The sequence below is a fragment of the Lepidothrix coronata genome, unplaced genomic scaffold, assembly GCF_001604755.1.
Source record: "Lepidothrix coronata isolate B3197 unplaced genomic scaffold, Lepidothrix_coronata-1.0 Scaffold58, whole genome shotgun sequence".
Taxonomy (NCBI): Eukaryota; Metazoa; Chordata; class Aves; order Passeriformes; family Pipridae; genus Lepidothrix; species Lepidothrix coronata.
The window spans coordinates 411,481-439,247 of NW_016690238.1; the positions used below are offsets into that span (position 1 = coordinate 411,481).

The 27,767-nt window shown below is 51.3% G+C and overlaps 1 protein-coding gene across 2 annotated transcripts; it reads right to left on the reverse strand.

Annotated features, from left to right (window-relative positions):
• Positions 1-101: 101 nt before the first annotated feature.
• Positions 102-27,767, reverse strand: TRIP4 (thyroid hormone receptor interactor 4). 2 transcript variants are annotated; one of them, XM_017816892.1, is made up of 13 exons: positions 27,640-27,767; positions 26,651-26,817; positions 26,294-26,430; positions 23,961-24,194; positions 23,309-23,387; positions 21,231-21,360; positions 20,681-20,896; positions 20,228-20,354; positions 19,347-19,534; positions 18,268-18,392; positions 17,820-17,911; positions 4,431-4,533; positions 102-344 (listed from the first exon to the last, which is right to left on the reverse strand). In XM_017816892.1, exons 1-13 carry the CDS (start codon positions 27,723-27,725, stop codon positions 277-279), a joined length of 1,752 nt encoding a protein of 583 aa, XP_017672381.1. In that variant the 5' UTR covers positions 27,726-27,767; the 3' UTR covers positions 102-276. The 2 variants fall into 2 exon arrangements, with proteins under 2 accessions (XP_017672381.1, XP_017672382.1); XM_017816893.1 differs by lacking the exon at positions 102-344 and having other exon boundaries at positions 19,405-19,534.

Consider the following 27,767-nt stretch of genomic DNA (forward strand, 5'->3'; position numbering starts at 1 on the left):
ACTGCTCCAAGGAGGATGTGGAGATGCCAGTGCTTGTTGAACCCCATCCCATCAAGCTCCATCTCCCACCCACCCTTGTGACTTCCCAGGAAGCACAGAGCTTGGTGAAAACACATCTCTTTTAATGCTTTTGGAATACAACAGATAGAGCAATACCTAAAAGCAATCTGGGATCATGGATCTGTCTTGCACCTGCTTTCCGGAGCCAAGGACCACGCTGGCACTTTTTGGAGGCAGCCTGGTGCTTCGTGGGAACCGGTGCTGCTCCCCTGGCGCTCACCCCACAGCTTTCTGCTTCATTAACCCCTTCTTCGCTCCCTGATGGATCTTTGCATCCAGTTTCCCTGTAAAGAGAGGATTAAAGAAAAAAAACCCACAACAAACCCTCATCACTCTTTATTTTTAAATGCTATTTGCAATGCAAATGAGCTGGAGGCAGCGAGGTCTCCTAGTTAGTGTGTTCCTGTCACATCCAATTATCCTGCTTGAGGAGCCAGGCGTTTCCAGCCACCACGGCCTCCTCCGCAGGCACGACACCGAGGAGCCGGGGGCAAGCGTGTCTGACACGGCCAAGAGACGCCAGAGAGGGGAAAATTCAGCGAAGAGGAGAGTAAATTAACATCCAGCACTCGCCTGCCTGCCACTACCGGGGGGGAACCGATCCGTGTGCTCGCCCGCAGGATGTGTGTTGACACACTCAGAGGAGACGGGGGACCATCAAGCACCGTGTCGGGGACATGTTTCTCCACGGCATGGCCGAAAGCTGGGCTTGGGGACAAGAAACCCTCAGCTTGGGGACGATGGTGCAATGGGCACCCAGTGTGATTGGGACAACCACTCTCTGCTGCCAAGTGCCAGGTTGGTGGCCTCCAAGGCCACCAGCTGGGAGGGCTGTGCTGCCTTTGCCACCTCGGCCAGGAACTCTGGTGGGACCTGGAGCAAACACTGCTTCCCCTTGTCCTTCACAGTGCCTCGGCTGCCAGCTCTGCTTTCCCATCTGGGAGAGGGGCAGGACATCAGGACGTGGGATTTGGGGAACTCCTGCATCAGAAGCCAGAAGCCAGGCACAGTGAGCAAGCCAGGAGCATGATGAGCTGCTTTGGAGGAGTCCTGTCCCTTTCTTCCTGCCTGTAAAAAAGCCAGGATGCTCCTGCTCTCCCAGGCAAAGCTCCTGCAGCTCCCAGAGAGGCTGTGCCAGCGCCAGTCACCTCCTCTAATGCCATGTCTCCCCAGGAACCCGTTTCTCTGCTGCTTCCCTGCATCTTCCCATCTTCCAAATGCCAACCTAGGCCTATCTCTGTAGCTGGGAGTAGGGACAGGGCTCCAAAGCATTGCAGAAGGCAGCAGCAAAAACTGCAGGCCCCATCCTGAGCTGGGAAGGGTGGCCCTAATCCCTGGGGAGCATTCCCTGCATCCTCTAGGAGGAACATCGGATCCACTGCAGGCATACCATCAGGAGAGGAGGTAAAGGGATCAGAGTTCTGTCTCAATAGAAGATAGAGTCCATCCCAGCCAAATCCCAGTGATGTGGATGGAGCCGGAGCTGGCAGTACTTCACCCTCAGCATCATTCTTGTGGGGTATCAAGCCCATGGATGAAGCACAGCCCATGCAGTCCCTGGGAGAGCTGTGTTGCTTCAACCCAGCTACAGCATATCTGTGGTGGGGACAAGATCCACCAAGCTCCAAACAAGTTCTACTTTGGCCACTGCTCCAGAAACATGCCCATGTGCCTGAGAAGCAGGTACTTCTCTGGCTCAACAAAGAGGGTTTGCAGGTCACCGTGCGACTGATCCATAAACTGAAATGTGGTTTGGAATCTGGTCTGGGAGATCCTCCATCCCTTTGGCCACCTTGGAGAAGAATTTCCCCACCACCACCTAAGGCTGGGGAAGAAGCCCCCTCCTTGCTATGGCTGGACACGTTTCCAACCAGCCTGTCCCCACACCATGTGGGGGTTGGCAGGAAGAAGGCAGCAAGTTCCCACTCTCTCCATGCTCTGGTCCCCTCCCCACCCAACACTGTGCCATCAGGGCTGTCAGCATCCTATTTCACATGTCTGCCTGCTCCTCCTGGACCCCAAAACTATCAGGAGGCTCTTCTGCTCTTCCAGCTGGCAAACATCACACACCACATAGGTAACCTTTAAGAAAAGGCTAAAAATAAGGCAAAGCCCCAGGGTCCCCAGCTCTTTCCGCTCAATGATTTAAGGCTGATCTCACACACCGTGTCCCTCCGCCCGCTCTTCCAGCCGCTGGCTGGTGGAGGGAGGTTTCTCAACGATGTTTCAGGGAAGCTTAGCCAGGATTCAAGGAAAACTCCCACGAGAACAGCCAGTGAGCTTTGTCCTCGTGCTAAAACTACACAGGGATGTGTTTGGGGACAGCTGTACTCTCAGATGCAACAGAAGCACTGTGCCCATCCCTTCCACGCAAACAATAACCCTGGAAGCAAAACCCAAGCCACATTAGGGTTTTTTTTTCCCATCCCCAGGCTGCTAGAAACAACTAATTTGCAACGGAGAAGCATCCGGATGTCATCGCGGCGAGGTCCATGCTGTTATCTGGCAAGGAAAACTGCTCTGGCTTGGCTTCCCAACAAGACAAACTGGCATTTTGTCATGGTTTGAGCCAGGTTTCAAGGAGATCAGGGCAGCCGGCAAGCCCAGGTGGGGATGTGAGCCGGCACCTTCCCTCTGCTCTGCTTCCAGCTGGGAGAATTAAGTTTCTGCCTGCCTGGGATACAATGCCAGCTCCTATTAAAACAGCACCTTGCCCTGATGAAAGGTCAAAGGCTTCCCTGCTCCTTCCCTAGGCTGTCACAAATATCACCCAGACAGACCATGTCCCTTCCGGGGGGTGAACATGCAGCTCCACAGTCCTCCCGCTCTGCTCCCGTGACAGCTCCTGTCGGGATGGAGGGCAGGGAAGGCTGGGCCAGCAGCAGGAGCACAGGCAGCTGCCAGCACAGCCGGCTTCCTTCCAGGCTGTTAGACTGATCCTTCTCCAAGAAGGGAAGTGTCACAACACAAAGGAGACAATGTGACAGATGGGGAGGGGACTGGCAGCACCTGCACCCGGCGAGGCAGACGCGCACAAGCCGGTCATCCCGTGCTCACCCCGCACGGCAGCATCCCCTTCTCCTACCCCTGGATGGTTGGAGGCAGATGTAGGAGTGAAGGGGCACGAGAGAGCCTAGACAAGAGCAAGGAGAGGTTCAAACAAGTCAAAAAAAGGATGCAGTTTCTCCAGCATGCAACAGCCACAAGGATATTCTCCCACAGCCAAGATGTTTGCATCCTTAATAACTCCTGCCTGCCCATTGGCACTGGGAATGACCCATCCAGGGGGAGGACTGAGTGAGATCCAAATGCTGCAGCTCTCCAAGTATTGCTGGTCACCATTGGCTGAATGCACCTCCCAGGTACTGCCCCAAAAGGCAGAGAAGAAACCAAATGGTTTTGCAGTAACACCCCAACACTCAGGGAGAAACTGAAGCTGTGGGAGAAAGGTGCTTCCCTGAGCAGAGAAGAGAAAAAAACTTCAAAACCAACAAAAATAACCCTACCCTGTGCTTCAAAAGCCCTTTCCTGAGAAATCCCACCGCTCCTGTGCCCCAGGTAACTACTCCCAGAGATCCACATGGCAAAGGAGGGAGAACACCCAGGTGTCAGCTCTGCTAAACAAACAGCCAAGACTGTTCCTGCTTCTGCTGCTTTTAGCCCGTCGAATTAAATTTTCACATCCCCTGCAAGCGTGTGCAGCGCCTTCCCCGGGCTGTGTGGTGGGGAGGCTGCTAATAAGGCTGGAACTGACTGCGGGCTCCCCAGCTGCCGCATCCCTCCTCCATCCCTTTTACGGCAGCGGGCAGGAATAACTGGCAGCCTGCAGAGGGGCTGGTGGCTCGTAAAAGGGACCAACGACACTGGCAAGCGGAGCACGGACAGATGCTGCAGCGCTTCCCTGCCAGCTCTGCCAGGACATCCCAGCCCGCTGGCCTCTGGATGGGGAACATCCGTCTGGCCCTGCAGCTCTTGCTGTTCGAGCCCTCATCATCATCAAGGGCAAGAGGGCGATTTGGAACTACAGGACAAGGAGGTCCCGTGGATCCACTGGGGCATTGCCGCACCCTCTTGTATCCCAACTCAGGCTGATGCCGGCAGCGGATCAGCCGCCGACACAAGCACTCTGTGACTCCCCAAGTGTTTGCAGAGGCAGGAAGAGGCATGTATTTGGAAGCAAGCAACATCTGGGGCAAGGGGAACCGAACACAAAAAAATATTACAGATGTATTCGAGCCATTAAACAAACACCTCCAGATCAAAGAGCAGAGGGCAAAGGTTGGGAACTCATCTGGCAAAGGCAAGCCGGGGTGCCAAGGGGAGCAGGCTCCAAGGGCCGATGGGGCAGCTGGGGAAACTTTACTACTTACAGATTTTGTGTTTTCCTTTGATGGGAAACTTCACAACCATCTCCTGGGGATCAGTGCAGATAAAGACAAATGGAGACCCGGACTCTTGGCTCAGGTCTGGATACTGTGAAATACAGGGAGACACAGGGAACAGAGTCAGGGCGGCTGCGCAGGCATGGAAAGAGCTCGGCGGGCAGGAGCGGAGGGATCTTAACCAAGACATGGGTTATATTGATGCTGTAGCAGCTCAGATTAAATCACTTCAAGAACTTTTAATGAAAAACTCCAAACAATTGCAGGTTTGGGTGTTATTCAGAGAGCCCCTCACTCAGCCTCTTCCCACTGCGCTTCTGCCAGAGTTTGCTGCATTTTTGGATCCACTCACCCTGGCTGCTTCCAAACTCCTTTCAACCCCCTTTAGCACTGACCTGTGTTTCCCCTGTGGTTTCACACTTGACTTAAGCTGATCAGAAACATGGTATGTTGACAGGGAGGTGGTCGGGGCCCTGCCCTCTCCAGCCGGCCTGTTCACTGGGACAGGCTCAGGACTGATTTTCAGCCTGATGCATTCCCTGGAATGTGGGTATCCCCACCCCGGTCACAGGCAGCACGACAGCGCCTCAATCAAAACAACCTGCCAAACTCAGCTTGAAGATGACCACCAGAAGGTTGGCCACCTCCCGCTGACCCAGTTACAGATACGTCCCCAAATCTTCCCCACAAAGCTCAGTCCAAACACAAGGATTTGAGATTTGCAGAGTGTGCGCTGTCCTCCTGTGGGACACACAGCCCTTGAGATTCATCTGCATCTAAAAGGTGAGCAACACACCTGCAACATGCCAAGGTGATGATTCGGAGAAGTCAGCTCAGGGCTGGCTCTGTGCAAAGAGTCCACAGAGGGATTTCACCACGATGAAGAAATGGGGGAATTATATAGGAAGAGTATAAACAGATTATAGAATCACAGAAGCATTTAGGTTGGAAAAGACCTCTAGGATTGCTTCTCTCATTAACCAAGGGGGAGAAAAGGAGAAAAAACCTACTCCATGCAGGAAGCGCACCAAAATCCTGACTGGCTGCAGCTCAGCCTTGCTGGCATTCAGAGGTGAAATGCAAAACAGTAATAAAAAATGTATATTCCAACACTCCCCTCAGATTGTCCATGAGCTGCAGAACTGGTGCTGACAGGCGCCGAGGCCAGGGCGTGCCATGAAGGTGCTCCAGCCCAGGAAATACTGCTCAAACAGACTGCGGAAGTGGTTTTCCTTCCATGGGAAAACTGTCTTCTCTTTTCTTCCTGCTCCCCTGCCTTCCCCAGGCAGATCTGTCAAGGCTGCTGGAGGGGACAGGATGCCAGACCAGATGGAGCTGCGTGTCCTGGCAAATCCCCCATTTGTTACTAACAAATGACTCCTAGGCCGAGTGTTTGAAAAGCTCTCACCGACCTGCCAAGATGAGTTTGGATTTGCCCTGGAACAGCTGGACATGGAGAGGGAAGCAGGGAGCGACCTGCTCTCCCTGTGCTGCAGTGAGGTTTGGCAGCACTGCCAGCGGTTAGGGGGGATTTACAGAAGCCCAGCGCTGGGACTGGATCAACCAGGGAAAGTGTTTCCAACCCCTCTCATTTTACAACAGCGTGTAAGGTCTGTGGACTGAGTAAGACAGAGATGTGGGGGCACTCAGCTGCTCTGTGCAGCACTGTGCTGGGGGGAAGGGTGCCCTGATCCGCACTGCATGCTGATGCCCTGCTGCACCGATCTGGGCTTGGACAGGTTTCCTCCTCTTTATTTTTTTTTGGCTGAGTCACCTTACTTGACTTGCTTCCACTGCTCCATGCCAATGCCAAGGATTTTCATTTCCCATCTGCAGGGAAGGAGGATCTTGGAAGGTTAGAAAGAGCCAATGTGAATATCCCAGCCAATGCCTGGAGAGTGCGAAATGCTGGCGCAGCTTTATCGCTCTCGGCATCATGCAGGTGACTGGCAGTACCTCCATGGCCAGATGACCTGAGGTATTCAGCAGCCTCTGTGTCACCACAGCCTCCAAAGGTCGCTCCATAGACTGGAGGGGCGTAAGGGATCACCCAAACCTGTTCACAGAGGTGGGCCATCCCCGCTCCACTACACCTCATGGTTGGGTGTCCAGGATCAGTGTGTAATAGAAGTCCTATGCCTGGAGTGCAGCTGTTTCCCAAATCTCCTCAGCCACCATCTCCCAGGTGGACCTTGACACCACTATGTCCCCCTCACATCCCTTACAGCCCCCAGCCAGGGAACGTCCCCCAAACAGGGACCTTGCCTTCAGCAGTGAAGGCAACAGCCAGGTTGGCTTCTCCACTGACAGCTTTCATCCAAAGCCAGGATCAAGCCTTCAGCTCCAAGAGCTTCCAGTTCAATCCAATCCCAAGGCCAAGGCGGATGCCACAGCTGTGACTCGGGTTCAGGCTTCCACACCACAGCCTTTCATCTTCGCTCCCGGGGTATGTTTCTGTCCCTGTGCCAAATCCCTTCGTGTCCTGCATTTTAAAAAGCCTCGCTCCTTCCTCTGGCATCTTAGTCCCAGGAGGCAGAGAAGGAGCCCCTCGTCCAGCCCCTGCATTTAAGGCTTCCTATTGTACCTGCCCTGGAAACCTCTTATCCCATCCTGCTGAACAAAAAAAGCAGAATATTCTTGCCTGCTGGAGTTGAGAAAGAGCCGTAACCCTTTCCTCTGCCTAGTCAGGATGCTCCCAGGTGAGGAAGTTAAGGGTGAGCCCTCACATAATGAGTCAACCCAATAGCCCAGCTCTCCTCTTCCCCCAGTCCCTTCCATGACCTAATTCCATTCATTCATCCCACAGAAATATAGGGAGCTCCCTAGGAGATGCTGCCACCAAGACACCAAACACATTCACCTCCGTTACATTTTCCACAGCTGCCCAAGTGTCTAAGAAATAAAAAACCTCCTTTCTCAATGTTTTTGTTGGGAGAGGTCAGTCGAGTCACTCTACAATCTGCAATGCCAGAAGTTTAGGAGACAGAGAACAAATTTATTCCCAACTACTACATCCCACAGACAGTGGTCACTGCCCATCAGCACTTCAGCAAATTTGAGGCTTGGAATAAAAGCCCAAAACCCACATGGAGTGTGGCAGGGAGAGAGGACAGAGCATATCCTGTCATATTGGCCAGGTTGGACGGGGCTTGGAGCAACCCGGTCTAGTGGAAGCTGTCCCTGCCCATGGCAAGGGGTGGAACGAGATGGGCTTTAAGGTTCTTCCAACCCAAACCACTCTGGGATTCCACGATCCCCAGTAAAGAGGATCTGCAACAGCATTTTTTCAAATAAAAGACCAATTCAGAAGGACACCATGCTCCCTCTCCTCTGGCAACTGAGAATCAAACCCAGTCAGGAGTCTGATGGGGGATGTTCCTTCTTAAATTCAATGGTACTCATCATTCTCATCTTGAGGGCGTTAACAAAATAGGTGCTGGTACTCTAGGCTTGACATTGCCTCTCCCTGGAAGCAACTCTGCATTTAGGAGAAGGTGGCCACAACAAATACAGTCCAGAGGCCAGGTTGTCCATCAAAAAGGAGCAAACTCACCCTCCTGCAATCCTGCAGATGAGCAGAGAAGCTTGAAAGAGAGGGGTTATGCAATGTAAAATGATTCAGCCTCCTCTCAGACCTTCTGCCACCTCGGAGCGGGCTGGTGATGAGGCAGCTGGGAGGCCGTGGGCTCCGTGGGCTGTGAAGAGCCGGCACAGCTTTACCAACTGCTGCTCCTGCCCACTGCTTCGCGCTGAAAACCCCACGAACGTGCTCTACACACCGGCGTCCACACAAACACCACCCTCCTTGCTCATCCCACCACTCCAGTTGGGCTTGGATTTGCTGCTAACAGGTCTGTAAGATCCTGGCTGTGAGGAGATTAGCTGGGAGGGGAAAGAAAAGCAGATCTCAAGGGCTTAATGCATGCAGGAAGAGCTCGAGGTTAAATGTAGCTGGAAAAGGGAGCTGAGGGCTGGGCTCCTCTGAAAACTGGCCACCAGACTCACCCTCACGCCAGAGCCGATGCTTTGAATGTGTATTAAGTGGCTATCAGATGTCCCCAACAGCCACCTCGCTCAAGCTGCAGGCAGGGCTAATTGCTAATGAATGTTCCCTACACTTCGTTTTCGCCATCCCTTGTCTCCCATCAGCAGCTTGTCAGCACCAGGAATAGCAGCAGGGCTGCCAGCCTCCCGTTCCACAGCCCACAGCAAAAGAGCAAAGGAGGGGACGAGCCAGCTCGGAGCCAGCAGAGACACAAACCCACCTTCTCTGACAGCTGAGAAAAAAACCCTCCTGCTATTTTTTTCCCCCTACACCAATCTGTTAAATACTTTTTCCCTGATTTGGGTAAAGCCTGCAGTGGGATGCCAGGGCCGTGTAGGGTCACTGGTACCAACGCAGCGTTCGGGACCCTAAGCTCGTCCTGATTCCATCTTGGAAAAAAAAAAAAACTTGGAGAAGGGCCGTCCCGAACCCCTGGATTTCTTCACCCCTCTCCAATAAGCTGCGTTGGCTTGAACCCGAGCGCCGTGACCCGAAGGCAGGGGAATGGAAAGAGCCGAAAGAAAACGTGCTGGGAGGAAGCCAAACCATCACTAACGAGATGAGCTCTGCTCCGGCGCATCCGAGGCAGGAACAAAGGCACCGCGTGCAGGGAGCAGCGGCTCCGCCAGCACAAAGCCCAAACACTGCCCGGCAGCTCCGTTAGCGACCTTTTAGGAGCATCCTTCGGTCTCATTAAGGCCTCGGGACACAAAGGGAGACAACGGGGTGGGAATCGCCCCGTTGTTTCACACACGCCTGCCCATGGAGCCCTCAATGCAGCCTGAGCTCTCCTCGGCTCCCCGTGCCCGTGAGCACATCCCGGTCAGCCCGAGCGGCGCAGAATTGCACGCTGGAACCTGTAGTCCTTCCCCGGGGCACTACCACCCTCTCCATCTTACAGCTGCCGGGGGTGGCCGAGGGCACCGGCAGTGAGGAGGGGGTTGAGATGCTCTGCAAGGTTCATAATGGAAAGGGGTGAATCATTTTCCTGGCGTGGCTCCTCGGTGAACAACAGGGAAAACACGGCTCGCTCTGCCAGGCAGTGCCGGGCCAGGACACCAGCTCCAGCCTTCATTTCCCTGCTGCTCTCCAAGAGCTTCGGAATAAAAGAGGCAACACTGGAAAGCAACGCTGTCTGGAAAGAATAAAAGCAAGCAGAGCCCATGTGTTGGCAAGAGAGTTCACCATAAAACGCATTCAAAGGGAAAAAAAATCACCCTGGCGGAGACGACATCCCCTCGGAAAGAGCAGGGCTGCTGGAACCAGCAGGGGCAATAAATCACTCTCCCCAGCAGGCAGGAACACGCGCTGGGCTCTTCCCGGGCGCTGGAGAAACCCCTTGGCCATGCGCAAGGAGAGCAGTGGGATGTGAGGCATCCCTGGGGAGCACAACTTCCTTCACCCCGTTTTCTTGGTGATTTGTGGGAGAGGCAGATCCGCTCTTCTTTCATGCCTCATAAGCTTCATCGCTGTCAGAGCAACGTAACAGGTAATTAACTACTAAACAGCCATTTTCTCCTCCTCTCTGGAGGGAAATTGCTCACCATCCAGCTAGAAAATGCTTCTTTAGTGGTTTGTAAACGGGAAAAGAAAGTTGGTAGTTTTTGGGGACTGACAGGGGTGCTGCAGCCAAAGAAGGGCACTTACAGGAACACCTGCACCGTGGACATGTGGATCCAGGAGAAATAGAGCCATCAAAAAGGAGAGAGATGATGCTTAACTGGATGTTAAGCCACATCCATCCTTGTCACTTTTCCAAGGAGAGTGGTGTGGGAGCATCAGTTTCCTGTCTGTTGTTTCCACAGCAGTGGTCTCCATCATCTCTTTGCAAGGACATTCCTTTTGGCAGATTATCCAGCCAATTTTCCCAACCCAGCCTTCACCCAGGAGTGCTCCAGGGCACGTTCACCCAAAGGTAACACCCAACTGGGAACAGCAGACCCGGCTTTGCAACTGCTCTCTGTCACCTCCTGACTCAGCCCTCCAGTTCTGGAAAGTACTTGCACAGCACCAAGCACTTCAATCCAAGCTTTGATCCCCCTCATGACATGGTTTTGCATCACACTTCCAAACTCCGAGAATATTTTCAAGCATCATCTTTTAAGGACCTGCTTCCTCTGCCTCAGCACTCAGCTTTTGGCCTGTGAGAAATGTAACATTTTCCTAAACAGAAAACCTAAAGCAGATCCAACTTTCTAGAAACGCCAAATTTTCTAGCTTGAGGCAGAAACATCCAGAACATGCACCCAAGGAACACTACAAGCTGTCCTTGGCCACAGAAGAGCTCAGGGATAGAGAAGAGCCACTCCACAGCGGCTGGGATACACATCCATGTTCAATCTGAATCAACGGAATGGGAAAAGAAGGAAAGAAACCAGGATCACAAAGAAATCCAAACAAAAGCCGGCAGCCAAACTTTTGTTTGAAAGCCTGTCAGGTCTAGACTGCAACGTGTGAGGAAGGAACAGCTCGAAACCACAGCTGCTAATGGTTATGGATTTGGCAATCAAAATGTCTTTGTTAAAAAAAAAAGAGAAAAAAACTTAACTGCCTGACTATTGAGGTTACAAACCGCAGCCTTGATGCATTGTTGCAGTCAACATCCTCCCTGCTGTTCCTGAGCGCTTCCAGCTGCTGCTGGCAGCTCGTGTGCTGGCACACGCTCCCTGCGCCAGGATGCGCAAGGAATTCTGTGAGCCGGCCTTCCTTTCCCCTTCTTCCCACCATGATGCCTGGCAACCCTTGTCTGCTCTGCCCCTCGCACGCCTGGATGGTACACAACCAGCTCCAGGCGCAGCAGGCCGGGATCGCCGCAGGATCCTTCCCCCCGGCCGGGCGGATCCATCCAGTGGGTGTTCTCCGCCTCCCAGCCCGGAGCCCCGGCTCTCATCGTGCTGTTCCTACACCACAGGCTGTACTTTGATTCGAAGGGCAAGGGAAGCAATTAAAACATAATAAGTAATAACAGGACTTTGAAATGTAGATTTAATGTTCAAACTCGTGCTGATGCACTCCGAGCAGTCTGTCCACAGGAAGACCCCGAGGACTCAGCGGTGCCGGCAAACGCTGCACCCCCCGGCTCTCCCTGAACCGGCATCGCGGGACCTACAGCCACCAACACCCTTGTGCAGCTCAAATCCCAGCCTGGGACAACACCCGCCCATGCTAAACCCTGGAAGGGCTGGAGATGTTTATAGAGCGCCTGACAACCGGTCTGGGAGAAACTGGGTGGACCTAGAAAAATATTTGGGAGGGTACAAGGCCGAAAGAGCTGTTTTATCCCCCTGTGCCAAGGAATGGCCGAAGCAGGGCTAAGCTCAGCTCCAACACAGCCCCACTGCTTGCACCCTCGGCTAGACCTGGCAAGGAGGAGGAAAAGGCAGTGGGGAGGAGGACACGATGGGGAAGCAGGGCACCTGCCTCTGGCACAGGCAGCTCACAGTGCCTGCTGCATACAGTCAGACAACTTCAAGCAGCTTCACAAAGTCCTGTCATAAATCAGAGCTGGGAAGCACAGTGGTAGGACACACACAAAAGAAGTTCGGAAAACCCCAACTTTGGGAACACAGCCTTGCACAGAGAAGGCACCACTGTCCCTGGTTCCCTTGGACAGCTGCCACTGCACACAGTGACCCTTGCTGCTGCTCCCTGAGGAGGTGTGACCCGGCAGCTGCTTCCAGGACTGATTCAACACAACAAATGGGATGGCATTTCTCACAGGACCAGGATGTGGAGCAACCAGTCTGTTCAGGGTTAGGGAATCCATGACATGCAGAGTCCTTGGGTACGTGTATGGTGAGGGCTGTATTTTGGAGCTGATCCCCAGCATTTGAGGTCACCATGGAAAGGGTGGGCACAGCTCAGCCTAGCCAGGGAGGCTGTGAGGCACCCGAGCAGCAGCCAGGCCCCAGGTCAGTTTTATCTAACCCTTGGTTTCAGGATTAAATAAAAACCAAATACCGAGAAGGCAGCAAGTCTCAGTGACCAAATCTGAGAGAGGGAAAAGACCCTGCCAGCTCGTGAGTAGTTTGCTGAAATGGTAGCAGAGGCTAAGTCCACAGTCATCATTAATTAAGTCATATGCTTCAGCCTTGGCTTCACTTTTTCCCTTGGGTCTAGGAAACCAGAGGAGAGGGCAAGCAGGCCTCTATCATTCGATTTCTTTGGCATGTTAATGCATTCCTAAATTAATCATCATCAAGTGACAATCTCTCCTTCATCTTAACAGCCTGAGCAGTGGCCTGAGCAAACCTGCTAGCGTATGTGAGGCAGCTGGAGCCTCAGAAGAGCCTCTGATGAAAACCAAAGCACTTCCCATACGGAAAAACTCCCCCATCTTTTACCCTCTCTAATCTAAACCAGCTGTATTCCTGCTCTGCTCCCAGAACCACGAACCAGGGGGCTTTGTGGGGTGAGAACCCAAACTAAAGAGATGCATCACCCTGCGAGCCAGCCTAATCCACCAGTGGATCTGGCAACAGGCTATGTGGGAAAGACAAATTCAGCTCAGGAGAATGCAGAGACCTGTAAAGTTCAAAGGCCTTTCATGGGTTGCAATCATTAACAGCCACCTAGACTGCTCCAGGAGGAATCTGATCTAGTTAAAAATCTTTCATCGGGAGAGGTGCCTCAGGAATGAGAAGGCAAATATCCCGGTGGAGGGGGTGAGGAAGGTGCCAGGACAGCCCCAGCACCGCACAAACAGGCACTTGTCTCGCTCAGAGCCTGCACTAAGAAACCTTTCCTTCAGGGAGAAGGTCCCCACAAAAAGTCTCTATGTATTTATACTGTTCTTCAAAGTACACATCAGTGTCTATGTTTGTGTTTCTCCCTCTCATTAACTCCTTAGGAAAATATTCCCAGCGGGCTATTGTTCCTTTATTTGGAGATAATCTAAACAGGCACCTTCTGGAGGCTAAATATAGAAAGTCTCTACCCTTCTCCACTCCTATTTGAGGATCTAAACTGAGTCCTGTACACTGGGCACCTGAGTCTCATGTTTTTTGCTGTTCTTTTCACTGGAGAGGGAAGAGGAGGCCAAGAGATTAAACCCGAATTTCCTGAGAGGGAAAGCTGGAGCTATTTACATGATAGTTGCAATCTTGTGGCACAAAAATAGCTTTGCCATGTTCCCCTGTGCTGATTTAAGGACACTAAGTGATCACCCAGAAATGAAAAATAAACACTTAACTCCCATCAAACATAATTACCCAATATTTCAGCCTGGGATAATAACTACAGCCAGATATCATCATGTGTGTACACCTGGACTCAAAATAAGCCCAAACACACCTATCAGCCACCAAAATAGCAGCAGGAAACATTCTTTTCCCAGTCAAATAGCCTCTCGGATCAAAGTCATTAGCAAAATGAACAACATGGACCTCAGAGCACATTGAAATGGCATCGGTGTAAACACCTCCCTGCTGGCTTTAGGGCTGCGCCAAGCCCTGCCTGCCCCATCGCACATATCCCGAGTGGGTGCTGCTGAAGTCACCGACACCTCTGCAGGAAAAGAGGGGCAGCTCCTCGCTTGGCTCAAGGTGTCGGTGACGTCAGCCCCGGAGCAAGGAAAAGCCGTCGTCAACACTCGGATCTCCACAGGGAGAAGAAAGTTTCCAGGTCACCTCTAGCACCGAAAAGTGTAACAAAGGGATCATTCTGGTCTCTACTAGGAGTTTTTGGGTGGCTGCCAGGGAGAGAAGGAAACGAGCTCAGAATGCGCTCTGAGGAGGGGCAAGATGTGCAAAGCTCAACTGGAAATCCTGAGATTTCAGAGGGATCTCCTGGCACCAGGCAACCAGGGCTGAGCTTCGGTCCCCTGCAGACAAGGCAGATGACACTGGACATCTGGGCTGGACTTTCCTACCCAACAACAGCTTCTGCTCCTAGAGCTGCTTCAATCCAGAGATCAGAGCTCTGAGCAGTAAAACGAGGTGTAAATAACCTGATGGAAGTGCTGCTTTATTTTCCACGTGGGAGAGACCCAGAGGAGCTGATTTAACTAGTTCATGCAGTAAGCAGCACAACTGGGATTAGGGCAATGTCACCAGACATGCCACTAGTCCTTATCCCAAGGACACCTCTGCTCCTCCTCTGCTCCCTACCAGCTACAGCACATCAGATCCTGTTCCATCATCGCTTCCCACACGACCCTGAAGATCTGGAAACCACCTCAGCAATGTCAGACAGGCCTCAAATACTGCAGGTAGGGCAGAGGTAGGTAGGACTGAGTCCTCTGAGGGGTGATACAAGGCCAGGCTTACATGTCCAGTAAAAATGTGGATAAATAACCCCTCCCTGACCATAATGCAAGAGCTCAGGCAGGGAATGGGTCTGACTCTGCTGGGGCATCGTTGCTTAATTTTGGTTTTTTGAGCACAAGTGTAAAAAAAAATAAAATTAAATGAAGATAATGACAGAAAAATACCAGCAGGGAGCCACAACATCTTCATTAGCAACCTGAGAGAGGATGCAAACAGCAGGGAAATTAAATCTGCAGACAGTGCTAAACAGGGAGTGGGTGACAGCAGCACTGAGAGAGAACAGGAGAGAGACAGGAGGGACAGGCCGTGGAATCATGGAATCACAGACTGGATTGGGTTGGAAGGGACCTTCAAGACCATCCAATTCCACCCCGCTGCCATGGGCAGGGACATCTTCCACTAGACCAGGTTGCTCCAAGCCCTGTCCAACCTGGCCTTGCACACTTCCAGGGATGGGGCAGCCACAGCTTCTCTGGCCAACCTGGGCCAGGGCCTCACCCACTCACAGCCAACAATTCCTTCCCCATATCCCACTTAAGCCTGCCCTCTGGCAGTGGGAAGCCATTTCCCCTTGTCCTGTTCCTCCAGGCCATTCCCCCTTGTCCTTGTCCAAAGTCCCTCTCCTGCTCTCTTGGAGCCTCTTTAGGCACTGGAAGGGGCTTTAAGGCCTCCCCAGAGCTTTCTCTTCTCCAGGCTGAACAGCCCCAGGACCAAGAACAGACCCAAGACCAGGAAGAGTCTCCCTTGCCAAGGGGAACAAATGGTCACAAAAGTCAAACCAGCCTCCATGGCTGCCAAAAAAGGCTGGACCACCATCAAAACACCATAAGCAAGCCAGGGAACTATTTCATCCTTGGGAGGTGGGTATAACCTGCAAGCATGGTTCACCCTGCACTTGTGAAATGATTTCTTCTGGAACATGCAGGAGCTTCAAAGAGGAGGTGGTGAAGAGGAGAGGTGTGAGTCAAAGCACAGCGCCTGGAAAAGCTCCGCGGCGGCTCAATCCCCACGAGGTCTCTGCTCTGCATCACCTCACTTTGCCTGCTAACACACCTCTAGGAAATATCCCATGTTTCTGCACGCCAGAAGTGGGGAAAGCACATCATCTTCCTTCCCTCTCCCCCTGAGGCACAAGGGATCTTTGCACACCGGGAACTGGCTGGATCACGGTGCTGGCACGCGGTTCCTGATGAACCTGGGCTGAATCACCCACGTGAGCAACAGGGATTTACTCCTCCCAGCGAGATCCAACTCGGATTTCTGAGCTGGCGCTGCACACTTTGTCATCGTGCTGACATTTGCAATTAAATTCAGCTCAGCTTCCTTCACATGCACTTGCTGCTCATGAGAGCCCACAAAACCAGACACTTCCTCATAAAGCAACTGCAGAAAGAGGCTCAGATCTCTGGATTCAAGTTTACCAGTGAGGGAAATGAACACTGCTTAAAGCAATCCTGGAAAAAAACGGACAAAACCACTGCAGAAAGGCAAGAAATTAGGAGTTGTAAGTAGTTTGCAATGCGGGAGCAGCAAAAAGCCAGTGAAATATAGCCTTGGAAGTGCCATGGCATTGAGGAGAGAGGGGAATCTCTCACTAATAGGGTAGATAATGGTGCTCCTTCTGGCACTGCTCTTCCTCCAGTGCCTCTGTGGCCAAGCAGTGCCAGCAAACTGGGAGAGATTCCCAGAGAACATGGCTAATATTGTGAGGGTCCTCCGTGGGAAGATTGAAACCCAGTTACCTACAGCACAATTCCCAGACCAGAGATGCTGTCACAGTCATTCTACCAATGTCTGGAGAAGACATCCACAAAGGAAGAGGAGGAAAAGTACTGTGAGAGATTAGGATGTATTTCTTCACCACTGTTAACAGACAGCAGAAGATGGACAAGAATCTCCATTTAAGACCAAACTGTAAATTAGTGGATGCTACAGAAGAAAATCCGTACACTGGCCCCAGCGTCCCTTCCTCTCTCTCTCCCAATGCTTGTTCCCATACAAGGCCAAAGAGTCCTGTAGATTTCATGGTATTCCAGTACCAAAGCTCCCTCTGCTGCTTGTACTCCAACCTCTGCGCCTTTCTCCCATGACTGAGACACAACCTCACCAGGTTGTGTCCAGGCATCCCTTCCTTCCCTTTTTAATGATGGATCTAACAGTTACCAGGGTCTTCTCCCAGTCTCCATAACCTTCCCAAGGTAGGAGTGGCCTCACAAAGCCACCTGCCAACACTCTTAGCACATCTGGAGGCACAGCACCATCACCCATGCACTTGTATGGATTGAGATTTCTCAAAAGACTCCTGATTTCAACCTCTCTTCGCTACACCTAATCCCTCTCCTCCTCCTTGAACCCTTCTCCAGGATCTCTGGCAGATCTTTGCTGGTGAAGCCTGAGGTGAAGGCAGCCTTGGTACCTTAAACTTATCCTGTCCCTGGACACTAAATCACCTGCCTCATTGAGAAAAAGGCCACTTAAATGTCCCTTGACTCCACTGGGAGCCCACTGTACTCTCCAGTGTCCCTCCTTCCCTGTATCCATGGGCTTTGGATGTCCTCTCTGCAGGGTCTCCGTGAAGACCATGTGGCTCTCCTGTTCATCCCTCCCTGGTGGGAGAGGACTCACCTTCTCCCACAGCTCCTTCTTCTGATGCCCCAACCAGAGCACAACTCACAACTCACCAGTAAGACCAGTGTGATGCCACCAGTGAGGCCATTGTGACCTCCAGCTCCAGGAAGAAGCACCGGGCAGATCCAGCAGCTACAGACCATGATGCCTCTGCATGGGCCACCCTCACCAGGGCAGGTGATCCCATTTGCACCACAGGGCAGGGATAAGGTCCTATGGCACAGCACCACCACAGCTGCAGAGTTTTCCATGTTTCCAAGATGTCTTGAGTTTCCAAGCCCCTTCATGTTCTCTGCCACCCAAATCCCTGCAGTAACTTTTGTCTTCTCTCAACACAGTCTAAAATCTCCACTCAATGTCTTCTCCAGAGGTGAGTTCCACCACTTTAAAAGTCTGATGGTTAATGCAAGCTTGGAAAGGGTTATTTGCTGTACTCACCTGCTCCTGAAATTGCTCCTGTGATAAACAATCAGTCACATCCACGCAGCCCAGGAGGCAACCTGAGGGATAATCGCTTGGAAATTCCACATCTGCAGCAAAAGAAATATGTCTTCAGGGGATTCACATCCCTGCACACACAGGTGGGGTCTTCCAGCCCCCTGTGCCCTTCCCTCTCCTACATGCACCTCTGCTTTTTTAGGCACAAGAACACATACAGCAATTTTAACAACCTGTGCTTTTACCAGCTCAGGATCTTCCCCATGATAGGACTAAGACTGGGAAATTTAATTTTATATACAGCTTTCCCTGCTTCTGACAGGAACGCAGAAAGGATGAAGAGAAATTCAAGACCAAAAGGTTAAAAGCAAAGCAGAGAGGAATTTCTGACACTGCTCATTACGTGGTTCAATGTACCAAATCATTCCAAGATCCAAGGAGAGTTCACCTTTCTGGAGCAGCATTCTGTAGGTGGCTTCCAGTTCAGAGATTTCCTGAGGGGAAGGTCTTTTAGCAGTAGCTGCAATCCACAACCTCCCCCGATGAGATGTGTACCAGGTTCTGCCCTCCACCCTAGAGAACAGAGGAGAATTTTGGACTAAAATTCCAGCAGAGATTACCCACATGGACATATTTTTCAATCAAATATACCCAGTTCCTGCTGCTAAGCTTTGCCCTGATTATCCCAACTCAAGTAATGTGCCAAGACCACGAAGAAAAGCTGACATGGGCAAAAAATGACGTCACAAATAAAGCAGAGCATGTCCTCATGGCTGGAGAGGACATCAATTCCCAGCAAGGCCAGCACACACAGGCAGGACAATCTGCTCACACAATTCCCTCACAAGCTCCAAAAGTCACACAGAGCAATCGAGAGAGCACTGAGGAACCAGGCATCTGCATGGAGCAGTTAGTGGGGGATCCTGGAATTCTGCAGCTGTACCGGAGCAGCTCCAGCATCCCCAGAATGCCTTAAGATTTATATCATCTTTAGCTTGGGAAGTGAAAAGGCTTTGCTCTCTAAAATGAAAAAATTCAGTGAAGGGAAAAAATGATCAGGAAAATTCTTTATTCTCCATTAACAGAAGGAGCTTCTCTTGGTACCTCGTTTCCCAGCCCACAGGGAGAAGGTAGTGCCAAGGGGAATGGGTCTGGTTGGGTTTTTTTTAAACATGGTGCCATTGTTGCCTTCTATATAAAGGTCAAAAAGACCAGAATAACATATTTTACACTGTCAGCTTCTTTGCTTTTCAAATTCCACACAGGTATGCCCCAACTACAGCTCAGAAATCTCAGCCTCTCTCTACATTCATGGAGTGGGAAGAAACTTGTCCCTTCCAGGTTAGATACTCGCCCAAAAAAATACTCTCCAGCTCCTCAAACCATTAATACACAGGAAGAGGAAGCACAGGTTCCAAACCTGGAGCTATCACAGCTACCAGTGACTGCACAAAGCCAGTGGGTCCACAGAAGAGAAACACAACTTTCCATCTCCCCTGGAGCAGGAGCTGCCTGGGACACCTTCACCTTTTGATTCCTCTCACGAGCAAGGAAGCCCAAGGCTGGTGCATGCTGAGGCACCAACCATCATCTGAGATCTCCAGCAGCTCTCGATCCTGAATCCGCAGCCTGTTCCGCTCCAAGCCAGACTCACTTTCAGCATCCATGGAATTAATATTTTTCCTTTGCGGGAGCAAACCAGTTTGGTCCACCCACTAGAGAGGGTTCAAACAAACAGGGAAAAGGTTAGCACCTCTCCAGGAACAATGTGTATCAAGTGCAAATCCTATTTGGAATTTTCCTTCACTTAAGGACAGAGGTACTACCCTTATGCCCTTTGGTAATGGAATCCGGCAGAACAGGCTTCAGAAAATAGAGCTGAAAGGGTAAAAAAGCCTTATTCTGACTCTGAGAAATTGTTGTGTATTCCTGAAAAGGAGGTAGGAGGCTAAAATTCCCATAAACCAACCCACCAGGAGCAGGAAACAGAGCAGGGCATTGGCAAGCCTTCTCTGGCCAATGAGGGACACAAAGGAAAAGGGATAAAACAAGGGGAAAGAGGGGGAATGGCTTCCCACTGACAGAGGGCAGGGTTGGACTGGATATTGGGGAGAAATTCTTTACTGTTAAGAGTTGTGAGATGTTGAAACAGGTTGTCTAGAGAAGTTGCTCCATCCCTGGAAATGTCCAAGGCCAGGTTGAACAGGGATTGGAGCAACCTGGTCTAGTGGAAGGTGTCCCTGCCCATGGCAGGGGGTTGGAAAAAATAATGTGTAAGGTCCGTTCCAATCCAAACCATTCTGTGATCCTGTGAGGTACTAACAGACATGCTATAATTGAAAATTCTTAAGCTCAACTCTCCCAAAATGAGTCATTACTCTGAAATAAATCATTTGAACCCCACTGACCAAAGGAGCAGGTTGGAGGAGACGGGGATTCACCAGAACACCAGAATTCAGCATTGCCTTTGCCTCTGAGTGCCCTCCTGGCTCTCTCAGAGCACCACGATTAATGGCTTCGATGGTCTCATCCAGCCTGCAAGCACAAACAACAGCCATGAAAATTCCCTGTTTCCCCAGGCAATGTCTCCTTTCTTCACACGCAAACATTCTGATCCAAAGTGGTTTTTCCCCACCTCCCTCAACTAAACAATTTCCTCGCTCAGTCTGATTTCCAATTTGAACAGTCACTCCTCTCCACCACAGAAACTCAGCTTGGTGTGAATTTGAGCTGAATTGGTTCTGTTGAGACAGGCCTTCTGCAACACCTCTTTCCAGGGCAGCTTTAATAGACATGTCAGACCACTATCCCTGAGGATTTTCACCTCCCTGCTCTCGGGCACGCTGCCAGTGCTCACTCACTTGCTGTGGTACTCAGCCATGCTGTTGTCCTCCTCCAGGATCTGCCGGCCCGCGAAGTCAATGGTGATTTTTTTGGCAAGCCGAGAGGCGTGGCGCAGCTCCCGCAGCTCCTGCTCTCTCTTCTGGAGAGCTTCCCTCTCCTGCTTGGACAGCCACTGGTTGGAGTCTGTGGCAAAATAATCTGACTCGTCGTCAATGACCTGGGTTCGCCGCACGCTGTGAGGAGCAACCAGCACGGCAGAGGATGAGCACAGTGGGAATAGGACGGGGCACTGACCACTCCAAACCTGCCAATAACCTGCCCCAAACCTGCTCTCCAATCCACTCCTGTCTGGTCTCTCCAGAGAGCCAGAATTACAGGGACACAAAGAAAGGACACCCAAATGGGATCCGCTCCAAGGGCTCCCTCTTGTTCCACTAAACACCATCGTTAAGGTGTCTGTGGCTGCAGCCTGAGTTTCAGAAGGAATTCCCAACATTTCTGCAAAAGGCAGCTTGCCTGACAGGCCACTTACGCTATTTCATGACAGCCTCTCACCTGGTATCTTACCTTGTCCTGTCAAATTCCAACAGCTTGTCTTTGTGCTTCACAGCCATCTCCAGGCCTGCTTTGAGTCTCGCTTCCTGGCGAGGCAGCAAGTCCTTGCTTATGGCATCCAAATTCCCTGAACTTTCAGCACCTGAGATAGAAAACATACTATAGCCCTGCAGTTGGTGAGTTCAAGCCCAGTTTGGGTGGGCCAGGCTGCAGATACGCCCCCTAAACCAAATGCCATCCCAGAAGCTGAAAGAACAACATGGCATCAAGACCAGCATCTTTCCAAGGAGGCTGAAGCCCTGATTTTCCCTCGAGCCCATTTCACAGACTCCTTCCCTGGAAGAGGAGAAAGCATCTAAATACTACAGTGACAAGGTCTGGGTACAGTTTAGAGAGAAGCTCTTGGTCTTTGATTCTCCTTCACCCCTTCCTAACAATTTGGGCAGTCAAAATTCTGTCCATCACCAACCACAGGCCTTGAGTTACAGAATCATGGAATGGTTTGGGTGGGAAGGGACCTTAAAGACCATCTCAATCCACCTCTCTGCCATGGGCAGGGACATCTTCCACTAGACCAGGTTGCTCCAAGCCCCATCCAACCTGGCCTTGAACACTTCCAAGGATGAGGCAGCCAAAGCTTCCCTGAGCAACCTGTGCCAGGGCCTCACCACCCTCACAGAGAAGAATTTCTTTCTAATATCCAACTTGAATCTCTCCTCTTTTAGTTTAAACCATTCCTTTTTGTCCTATCACTGCTTGTCTATAAAGTCCCTCTCTCTCCTTTTCATAAGCCCCCTTTAGGCTCTGGAAAGGGCATTAAGTTCTCCCCAGTGCCTTCTCTTCTCCAGCAACCAGCTTTTTTAGGAGTCCCCTCCTAAAAGCCAAACCCTCCCCTATACATTGTTACCCCCACAAAGAGCCTCTCGCCCAGGACAAATCAGTGCCAATTCCAGGGATGTCCAGAGCCTTCCACCTGCTGCTGTTTGTGCCTCTCACAACTACATCCTCCCCCGACACACAGGTTCTCCAGCCCAGCTGTTGCCAGAGATGGAGAAATCTATTCCCAGCAAATGCTCTTTCTTCTTAACCTTCCTGGCGAAGGCCCCAAAGCCAACCAACCAAACAACAGGGAACAACAAAAAACCCACAAAAGGTTTGCCCCAAAGCCCAAATGGCACAAACCAGTATATTTATTCCACCAGGCAGGCAAAGCTTTACTGCAGGCAAACAATTGTCTGTGTTTCCCTGTGGTCACTGATCCATATTTTTTCACTCCCAAGACAAACAGCAAACCACGTTCCAGCTTTTACCTACACAGATAACAAAGCAAGAGCTGGCAGGGGCAGGGGAGGAGAGGTCGAACTGGTAAGGAAAAGGATCCTGAAGTACACCAGGATTTCTACAGGTAGGATATAACATCCAAGCTCTGTGACCAGATGGTGTTCACAAAGACTTCCTGCCACTTCAGCAGCTCTAAGGAGAAGAAATATTCCCCCATTTCTTCAGCAAAGTGTATTTTTCCACCAAGAACACCACGACCTTGGCTCTATTTCAGCTAAACTCAGACAAACATCCCCACAACGCACAGGTCTTCGCTGGGACACTGGGTATTATTTCCTCTTGCTTGTCTTGGCTCTGTTCCTATTTTTAGCTCCCAAGATAAGTGTTAGACAAGAAGAGCCATTAGGAAATATTAACCACCACCTCTGCAGACCCAGCACATCAGATAGCAGCACCTCATCTTCCACAGCACACATTCCACAGAAGACTTATCCTAATTTTCAAGGACTGCTACAATGATCCAGTTCACGTGATTGATTCTGGAATGCCTAAGGAGCAGCCCTGGGGCCTCAGGGTAAGGACATCATACACTGCCATTTGACACTCGCAGTTGTCACCTCTGCTGAAGCCCAGGAGTGCTGCCGAGGCTCGCAGGAAAGATCCAAGGAGCCAACTTCCAATCCATCCTCTTAACACCCACCACAGACACCGAGAAGTAATGAGGGCAAGCAGCTCGGTGAAGTCTGAAGCAAATAACATGCACAAACTGACTGGATTCACTCTATTCCAGGTATGGAATTGCTACTCACCTGCCATGAGCTTCTTCAGCAGCTTCTGGCTCTTGTTGGAGTCCCGCTGAAGAATGTCCTGCTCTTCTTTAGTGCACACCTAAAGAAAAAGAGGAAATGAAGACTTGGGAAGCCCATCAACAACCCTTAACTCAGAGGTGTTCTCTCTTCGTTGGCCACTGGAATTTAAACTGATCTGTCAAAGTAGACACGAATCTGATTTAAAACATTTTGTCCACCCAAACAGTATTTTCCTCTCACATGAAGAGGAATTTCCTCTCATCTGCCATCACTAACTTGCCCCCTTTCTCCAAAAGGTCCCCTTTAAACAGAATACGGGTGTGACAGATATCCCAAAGGATTCATCTTGCACAAGCATTGAAGAAAAGTCAGGACACTGGCCTTGGCTGCGGCTCTTGCCCCTGACAAGGCAGCCAGGGCTGTGCCCAGGATGGGGCTGAAGCTTTGCAGATATTTTGGACACTGCTGTGATGCACAGGAGACTGTCAGAAACCATACAAGCTCCAAACTGATATAAATGATGAGGGAAACCTCCTAAGAGGTTTCTTCCTGCACAGCTTTAGAACTTTGCTAGAGGAACTTCTATCTAAGAGGCTAATCCAGCAAACCTCTCCAGGTCCAAGCAAGGCAAAAAACCCCCCTGGTGACTCACCAGGGCCCCGCAGAACAGACAGGGCCCGGAGCCCTCCTGGGCGCAGACGATGCGCCCGCACGTCAGGCAGTTGTTGATGAGCTTGTGCTTCTGGCCCAGGCACTCGCAGGCATGACGGCCTGGGATGAGCACGGCCAGCCTGTCCTGCCCCTCCTTGGTGTACAGGCTGACGTATTTGGGCTTCTTCTTACAGGAAATGCTACTGCTGCCGACAACACTGCTGCTCTCCTGGGCCTGGGGAAGCAAAAAAATAAACAAACAAACAGTGCTCAAAGTGCCAAACTGGCAGCAGAGAGTGAGCACTGACCCTCGGGCAGGGGACTCACAAGTGTTATTCTGCCTCACTGCAAGGAAACTTGGACCAGACCCCAGACTGAACGGAAAGACAAGCTCAGGCCTGCCAGAAAAGCTCCAAGAATCCAAACAAATCAAGGAACAAGGATGTTGCTGATGCACTTGATGTTTGTTGCCTATGTGAGCTGGAGCTGGAGCTGGTCGGATCGAGGCTGCAGTAGCAGCTCACGGGGGCTTAACAGCTCCAAACAGCAGCTCAGCTACTTCCAGATTTATTCCAAAGACTATTTAGACTATGGCAATGCCCTGGAAAACCCTGTGTGTGCCTGTCCCAACACAGAACTATTGGTGGCAGCAGGGCCACTACATTCACAGCCAGGGCACCTCCCAGCAGCTTTCCCATGTCCCACCCGGCACAGCAACCTCAGCAGAGGTTTTCTATGCACAGCAGGTTCCAGTCTTGAGCTGCAAAATAAACTCTGCTCCTCCTTCTGAGACTTGGCCTCAGTGATTCTGGGATTCACCTGAGTTTCACTCTAGTGATGCAGCATTTCCAGTCCCCTCAGTAAAGCCCGACTGGTTTTAGTGCCACTGCCAGATCCAAACAGTGCCACCATGAAAAAAACCCAAAACCAGATAAAGTGACCTTGGCAGAGCTCTCTCACTTTTTTTTTTTTTTTAATTTTAATTAAATTAGAGGATAACTCCAGGGCAATGGAACACCAATACCCATTTTTAACCCTTCAATTCAAAAACGTGGACTTTTATCTTACAAACACTTTTACAAACACTTTGTAGCCTCCCTGCTCCAAAAACTTCCATTTAAAAACACGAATTCAAGTTCCACTCCTTACTCAGGTTCATCTCTGCCTCTCAGGGCTTGGATGCTGCTACAAAGAGTAAGTTGACTACCACAAAGGAAGGCAACTACTGCTTATTGCACAGCCTTGTGCTGCTTGGAAACAGCAGCATTTCTTAGGATTTAGCATTTCTACAATCTTATTTTGCAGTTTCTTTCAGAAATATTTCAGCTGTCAATTCAAGTTTATTCAGCATGACTGGAAAGGTTTAAATACAGCAAGAAGGAATGTTCTATCCACCTGGTGGCTTCCTCAATTCCCCACCATCACACCTCTGCTTTAAAGAAATCCCTTTTATTCCCAATTACAGCCTCAACCTCCTTCGCCTGCTCTCTCATCCAGGCATTTGAGGGGAGCAAAATCCACCCTGACATGGATTTGCTACCTGTTGATTATTTTACTCCCCATTATAGACACAAACATACACAAGCTTTCTCCCCAGACTACATATCATAGAATCGTAGGATCATTTAGGTTGGAAAAGCCTTACAAGATCAAAGCCCAACCACTAACCCAGCACTGTCATGTACCACAACTAACCCATGTCCCCAGGTGCCACATCCACATGGTTTTGAACACTTCCAGGGATGAGGTCTCCACCTGTGCCAGTGCCTGACCAGCCTTTCCATGAAAAATTTCCCCAATATCCAACCTAAATCTCCCCTGGCACAGTTTGAGGTTGTTTCCTCTCATCCTGTCCTTGTTCCCTGGGAGCAGAGCCCGACCCCCACCGGGCTCCACTCTCCTGTCAGGGAGTTGAAGAAAGTCAGAAGGTCCCTCCTGAGCCTCCTTTTCTCCAGGCTGAGCCCCCCCCAGCTCCCTCAGCTACTCCTGGTGCTCCAGACCCTTCCCCAGCCCCGTTTCCTTCTTTGGACACACTCCAGCCCCTCGATGTCTTTCTTGGAGTGTGGAGCCCAGAACTGCCCCCAGGATTTGAGGTGTGGCCTCAGCAGTGCGCAGCACAGGGGGACAGTCACTGCCCTGGGCCTGTGGCCACACTACGGTTGGCACAAGCCAGGTTCCATTGGCCACCTGGGCATGCCAGCCCCAGACATCCTGAATGCTCATTTCCACTTTCCAATCCCACCTTTATTGGTGTTTGATATTCCTTTTCCCACACCTCAGGTTCCAAGCCTGCCCAGTCACCCCCAGCCACCCCAGTGTCCCCACCATGCTCACCTTGGCCAGGTCCAGGGGGGTTTTCACCTCCTCCACGTGTGTGCTGGGCTCAGTGTATGCAGGCGTCTCCTGCTTGTTCCTGCCTTTGCGTTTCCCCTTCTTCCCTTGGTCTCCAGCCCGTGGCACTTCCGAAGCCTCTGGAAGTGTGTGCAAGCACAGAGAGGCTGGGTGAGCACCAGCAAGGGAAAGATGTCCCTGGACTCTACTCGGTGACTAAAAATGGGCTTCAACCTGTCCCCATAATCAGGAATGAGACCATTACCCATGCAGGGGTTCATGGCATACAATTCTTCATAAACACAACAACCCAGACAAGCTTATTGGAGACTTTGGTTCCTTCTTCCCTGTGGCACTCACCGTCCTTCTTCCGATATGCTGGGAAAGGCTCAGATGGCAGCTGGGAGGATTTCTTCCACCTGGAAAGCAGCTCTTCCACAAACCAGCTCTTCTTCCCATCGGTGCCCTGGAGGAGGTCGATGACGTACTCCCGGATCTCGTCCTCATTGGTTATGGACAGGATGTACCTGCGAGGGGGAAAGGGGATAAACGTGGGTAAGGGGCTGCTCTTCTAGCTCTGATCCAGGAGTTTAATGGTACAGGTGTGTCATTGCTCTCTCCTTTTCAGATCAGGTTTGTGGATACTGTAGTAAGACCCTGGCAGGGGTTGGAACGAGACGAGTTTTAAGGCCCCTCCCAACCCAAACCAGTTTGTGAAGGAGCAGGCAACTGCTGAAGAGTTGTGTGTCTCCAAACCTCTGTATCCTTATGGAAATAATCTTCCCAGAAAAGTCTGGCAAAGTGCAGCATCTGTCTCCAAGGACCTCAGGGGGGTTTCTGAAAATGGGTGAAGTAATTGGTACTTCAGGTAACTTCTCAGTGCTCTGACTTACTTTGTTAGTGATGTTCTAGAAAAGCTTAGGGGAGCACTGGTGACTTCCACGTGCCAGCAACTGAATTGCTTTTCCAAGACGAAACTTCAAAGATAAACTTGTAGGCTGCCCTGCTGACTGAAAAGCTGGCAGTATAAAATGCCTCACTGTTTTCAGTAGAGAATTCTCTGCCGAACCTCCATTTTCCCACCAAATACAGATATTGCTAAACTGCCTGGGGGGCCCCCCATAAGAATCAGCTCGGAATTGTCTTGCAGGACAAGCAAACAAAGGCCTTTAAGTGCGTGATTCTGTGACCCCACATACCCTTCCCCGCCACCTCCCGCCCCTCCAGTGCCCCCACCCGAGGGACAACCCTGGGCACAGACCCCCGAGCGCCGCTCTGACACACTCCGTTCCCTCCGTGTTGGACCGCGGAGGGATGTGGAGGGGCAGAGGGGTCCCGGCTGCGCTCACCTCACCACCTCCTCGCCCACGTCCAGCCCAAAGTCGCCCCGCAGGTGTTGGACGCACCAGGCCAGGAGCGCGCTGGGCGCCGCCATCTTCCGCGGGGGGCGGGAAACGGCAGCGCACCGCCCGGCACC